The following is a 6,000-nucleotide window of genomic DNA, read 5'->3' as shown; positions in this document are numbered from 1 at the left end:
AGTCTTCCTTCTTCCAAAAATGTAAACTTCTCAATAGCTTTTGAATGAATACAAGACTCCTGAGAGGAATGTTTAATGAGGTGGAAGTACCTAGCCTGGTTTTAATTTATCTCTCCCTGGTTGGCCTTTTGCCCACCTCCTGTGTCTACTCCCTTGTGGGTCTTTTGTTATCCTTCCTGACTTTTGAATATTAGCATATTTTAAATACTAGCATAATCCAGGATTCTACTTTCTGGGTGAGATTCTAATTTCTCTGAGTGAGATTATATACTGCAAATGATGGCTTCAGTTATCATCCAAGTGTGTATTATCAATCACCACCCCTTCCTTGATATGCAGTTTCCTATTTCTACCTGCCTAGTGGACTTTCCACCTTTTCCCAACAGGCAATTTAACATACTTTAGAATGAATTTATCATCTGTCTGATAGCTCCAGCGTGTGCATGCACATTTACACACACACACACACACAAACACACAGAGTAATATACCCCTCGAATGTTCTCCATTGCTTTCTTTTTACTTGGTTCAACTCTATCAAGACTTTGTTTGCACATATACTACGTTCAGGCACTTGCCAGGAAGTAGTCACAGAATTTGTAAACTGTAGAGGAACTTAAGAAATCAAGTCGCTCAACCCCTTCAACTTACAGAGAGTGGGGGTGACATGCTTAATATCCACAGTGAATTAATGGCAGAACTAGCTTAGAATCTAGGCATCTCAAGTTCTACCCTGTACCCTTTCCACTATGCAGTCATGCTACCACTAACTGTATACTTCCAAAGAAGAATGAGATGCCTGCTAGCGGCACTGATTTTTATCAATAAAGATGCAAGATAATCTAGCCACCTTATGTTCAGAATATCTACTACTTATGCACTGTTTGTACAAGGGGCTAGGTAATTTATGTTCTGCTGTAATGATGAAAAGGATAAACTGAAGAGTGCAACAAGACATCATTGTAGAGTAAGGCTTGGAATGAAAATAGGTTAGTTAAAGACTAGCTCAGTGCTTGCTTTCATAATAAGGTTGTGAGAGGATTTTTACTTTTTCCTTACCAAAGTGTTTTCATATGTATTATTTCATCTTAGTCTCTCAACAGTCCTGGGAGGTAGGAAAGTCAGGGCTTATTAGCTAAAGTTTACAGAGGAAGAACAGGAGACTGAAAAGAGTTAGCTCAGTGATTTGCCCAAGGTCACCCATCTAGTTAGTGACAAGGCCAGGGCTCAGATGTGTGTCTACTGCTTCCAAACGTCTTTCCTCTAGTCTAGACACATAATTCTAATAGTCCTTGAGTGATGACTATATATCCTGTGAACTGAACTTTACAGATATGCTGGGACTGAAACACACTGGATTCTACCAAGTTACAATCATAGAAATATTATCCGAAAAAGAAAAAAAATGCTGAGTTTCAAGGTGGGGCAGGGCAAATGAATGTTATAACATAGGTTAACACAAGTAAGAATCAACAAGTTGAGTTGCCATTTTATCAAACTTTCTGCTTTCAAATAAGGAAAATATAAAACAATAAACATGATCAAGACGGTCTTTGTAGGCCTAAAAGATCGAGGATGGTTTCCCATGTGCATCATCTCTAAGGACTTTAAAAAGGCAGGCTATAAACACCTAAATTGCCATTTTATTAAAGAAAAGTCAGGGCAGCATCATATATGCAGACAGTCCAGGGGGGTGCTGAGAAAAAAGGATTGATGGAGGGGGGTGACTTTGAGAGACATTTCAGTGGCCTGCTGCAGCACACCGCAGGCTGCTGTGCGTTGAAGAGGCAGTGACAGGTGAGGAAGTAGAAGTAGAGAGTGGAAACCTTGACCGCAGAAAGCTGGCTGTGAAGGAAGGGGCCGCAGTGTGTTTGTTGGCCATGAAGAAGAAGCTGCACAAGAACAGGGGAAGAGACTGAACAGGCGAGACAGAGTGGGAACATCCTGTTGAGTCACAACTGAGTTGTCAACACTTTCTCCGCTAGTGCGAGGCCCTTTAAAAATTCACTGCCTGCATGTGGCTCCAGAGAAAACACCTCAAAGAGAGAAGATAACCTGTCCAAGTGAAGGCAGAGAAATCAGCACAAGATTCAGTAACAAATTCGCTTTTCAGGACTATTATTGTGGCTGTTTGGTCTATTATAAAAGCCGAGCTCAGAAACTACAAGGTCAAGCTTGAACAGATGTGCAGAGATGTTCTGGACCCAGTCTAAAAGCTGATTCTTCCCAAAGGCACAACATTATTAATTGGCCAGCTTATCAATGGATGCTCTTTCCTGTAGGTTTGTTTAGAGACAATACTGCTAGTCATAAAGTTTGCTGATTGCTGGCTTGCTCATCTCGGTGGGGCAAGTGCAAGGCCGTGCCAGGAACTCCAGATGACTGGAACATACACAAGCACAGTGCTAGCCATAGACACCAACACTGAGCCAGGGTGCGGGGGAGCCCGAGCAGGGGGCATCCTCAAAGTGCTTCTTTATTTAAACTATGCTCTGGGGCAATGTTTCATAATGACCCCACACACCTAGCGCGTACACACAGAGCAGCCTACACACACAGCCTCACTATGTCCGCTGGCCTGCTGGCTTTGCTTTCCACCCCTCTAGGCAAGGTCCACAAATTAGCAGCCTTTTAACCCTCCCAGGTCTCCGTTCTCGGGACCTTCAGAAGAAAAAGGCAGTCAGAGAAACATGAACGCGCTAATCAGGAAACCAGCGTTTCAGCCCACTCAGCCACGCGGGCCGTCCACACTAACGACTTTCACCTCCCCTCGCCTGGGCTGGCTGGAGGGGCGGGGAACCCGGCAGTAAAGAGGAGGACCAAAGAGGGGCCCTGCTTGAATGAAACAATGTAACAATTGATGTGAGGCCTCGCCTCGCTCCCACTCCCCAGCGATCCTATAGGCGAGGTCCCAGTGACTGCCCCTCTCCATTGCTCCGTTTTCTTGTCCATTACGCGCTATCCCTCCGCCTCTCCTTCTTTCTTTTCTTTTCTTTTTTTCCCTTCTCCTTTTCCCCCCTCTCTCCCCCTTTCTCCAGCTCCGTGTCATTTCCTCCTTGCGCTCGCTCGCTGCCTGAGCGTCTCCAGCCGGGAGAGTAGGCGGAGCAGGGCGGTGCGGGGTGGCGTAGAGCTGGAGGGCGATGGTGGCGGAGCTGCTGGGGGCGGAGGCAACGTAGCCCCCTCGGAAAAGGAGCCCGGCGGCGCCTGAGCCCAGCCGAGGATGGAGAACCGGCCTGGGTCCTTCCAGTACGTCCCTGTGCAGCTGCAAGGGGGGGCACCCTGGGGCTTCACCCTTAAGGGGGGTCTGGAACACTGCGAGCCGCTCACAGTGTCTAAGGTAAGAACTGGCGGCTGATGTCCTAACGGCGCCTAACTTTGAATGGACAAGCGGGTGCGAAGGCTGCCGCTGGACGGGGCCCTCAGGCCAACTTTGAAACTTAGGGCTGGGAGCGAAAGACCCTCTGAGCGGCACGGAGGGGTCTTGCCACCAGTCCAGGTGCAGACATCCCCTAAGGGTGGCTGGAACACGAGCTGGGAGCACAACTGGCCCCCGGCTAGAACCTTGCGCGCAGACACACTCGCGAGGGCGCTGGGGCAGCCCTTGCTGCCCCACGTCGGGGCGGCTACTTCCCTCAGTTTGGGCTGAAGGAAGTGGAGGCCGTTGGGGATTTCTCCTTGGAGGCCTCTGCGTCCCTGCGGGACAGTGAAGCACTGAAGGGACAGTCATCGCGGCTTGGCAGCTCTCTTGGCAGCGTTGTCCCCTCTATCGACCGGCGGGCCGTCCCTCCTAGGCAGGTTGCAGGGCTAGGGGCTGGTGTGGGAACGGAGATGAGGCATTGGTGGCTTTTGCCAGCCTCACTTCCCACGGCCGGACGCGCACACATCCATTCAGCTCTTGGGGCGTTGTTGCCGCCGGTTCGGCTCGGCCTCTCCCTCCCTCCAGAGTCCTGCCCCAGCGCCGGCGAGATTTCCTGCACGTTGAGAAGTGTGGAGGAAACTTGCGCCATGGAGCGCAGCTGTGCTGGAGCTGCTGCTGTTGCTGCTGCCGCTGCCGCCGCTGCCGCCGCCGCCGCCGCCGCCGCCGCCGCCGCCGCCGCCGCTGCCGCCGCCGCCGCCGCCGCCAGGGTTTGTTTGTTTTAGGAGTCTGTGATCTGCTGGAAGCCAAGTTGCAGCTGAGGACAGGAGAGAGGAGCTCTCCTGAGTGCTCCAGAACCCCCAAAGCGAGCCTCCCCCGTAGGGGTGAGGGCGAGGGGTAGGGGCAGCTGGAGCTGTTACCAGGAAGAGTGACTTGTGGGACGACTCACCTTGAGGTGCCAGATTGCCAAGTGAACGGACTTTACGAACTTTATTCCACTTTTTTGTTGTTTCTCTTAAATCCTCAAATCCGAAAAGCCCTCCCGCTTCCAACCCGCTTAAATGGCAGTTGAAGTTGTAGATGTGGGTTCAGGCTGGAGATAGAAAGATGTGTCTTTTCAGCAGGGAGCAAATATCACTTTTTTTTTGCGGGGGGTGGGGTTCAACATTGGTCACATCTCAGCAGAGGGTTCAGCAAACGTCCACCGCAACACACACCCACAATAACCTGTGCGGCATTCGCCTTGCATTGGAGCCTGTGGTTGACTTCCAGTGTATGGGATCCTTCAGGCCTTGGGGCCCACACTCTTAGCAACCCTGGAGTGTTGCCATGGGTGTACCAATCAGATTGAGGAGTCTGAGGTATGCTGAGGCAACATTTTGAGGGGCTGGCAGGGACCCCTCTGATCATTAGCCTCCCCAAACTAGCCCAGATCTTCATCCAGCACCCTTTCCCCCATACTTGTCATGTACTTTAACCAGCCTGAGATGCGTTTGTCATCCACCGTCACAACCCCTCCTGAGGCAGTCTCCCTCCAGTGTTCTCTGGAGAAAGTTATATGCTTTTTTTTTTTTTTTTAACAAAAACACTCAACTCCTTTGGTGAGGGGAATCCTGGCCTTCAGGAATTTCTTCTAATCAAGCTCCTCCTCTCCCCACTCTTTCCACCAAGGTCACAATGGGATATGCAGCCCTCCATGATCTGGCAGTTCCTCCCTTTCTTTTTCTCCTCACACCGCCCACAGAATTTCCACAGTCTGCCTAGACAACCTGCCTTGGAGAGGTCATTTTTCAGCTCTGCCCAGAGCTGACCCATCTTGAGAAGCACCCCAGAGAGTGCTTGCTGCTGTGGTCCCGGATTATTTTGTGAGCCAGTGAGAGCATGGCAGGGGGTGTTACTAAGTATGGGGCAGCCAGCAATTTGTGGTCTGGCTGGGGGATTATTTGAGGGTAGATGAGGGTTTCCTTGGCCAAGCTGTAGAGGAAATGCTTCGTGTGTTGAGAGGCAGGGTGCCTTTTAATGATTCCCTTTCCACTGAATGTACAGTTGACCCCTATTATATGAAGGCTCATTATGACATGCATTTAGATATGCAAGGGGTAAAATTATTTCTCCCATTCCTCCCAAATAGCCTAGTTCTTAACAGTAAAAGTCAGTTATAACTGGGTTGGCTTCAACGGTATATAAAGGGACCATAGTATTTTTTTAAGCACAATGATTGCCTGTATTGTGTTTTTCTTGACAAGACACTGTTTTGGCATATTTCATTAATTCCCTCTTCATTTTTCAACCTTAATTTTATTTCCTTTTATGATGCAGAACAATACAGCTTTCTCCTTGAAAACAGCCTTCTTAGTCTGTACACGCTGGTTGGGATGGGTGGAAGGTAATAGAAAGATAATTGGGTTGGCAGATTAAAAACTTGGGTTCTAATCCTTTTTCTGCCACTCTCTAGTTCTGGAATCCTAGGTATATCACTTGCCCTACCTGGGTCTAGGCATCCCCATATCTAAAATGACATTCAGGTGGGTGGTCTTTAAATGATACTATGACAATCTAGTAGCCATGTTTTTGTTTGTTTGTTTTTGAGACAGGGTCTCACTCTGTTGCTCAGGCTGGAGTACAGTGGTGCCAGCTCGGCTCAC

At 49.2% G+C, this 6,000-nt stretch overlaps 1 protein-coding gene across 4 annotated transcripts in view; it reads left to right on the top strand.

The window, feature by feature from the left end:
- The first annotated feature begins 2,918 nt into the window (after positions 1-2,918).
- Positions 2,919-6,000, top strand: part of SHROOM4 (shroom family member 4) — a 250,223-nt gene continuing 247,141 nt past the window's right edge. For all 4 annotated transcript variants that reach the window (XR_010154763.1, XR_001714036.3, XR_001714035.3 and 1 more), the window contains exon 1: positions 2,919-3,337. Coding sequence is in view for 1 of the 4 variants with exons in the window: in XM_016943400.4 (XP_016798889.1) it covers positions 3,221-3,337 (117 nt within the window). In the remaining 3 variants the exon portion in view is untranslated. The remainder of the gene's footprint in view (positions 3,338-6,000) is intronic.

The sequence above is a fragment of the Pan troglodytes genome, chromosome X, assembly GCF_028858775.2.
Source record: "Pan troglodytes isolate AG18354 chromosome X, NHGRI_mPanTro3-v2.0_pri, whole genome shotgun sequence".
Taxonomy (NCBI): Eukaryota; Metazoa; Chordata; class Mammalia; order Primates; family Hominidae; genus Pan; species Pan troglodytes.
Note: the sequence above shows the minus strand (reverse complement) of the source record. Positions and strands in the feature narration are given on the sequence as shown.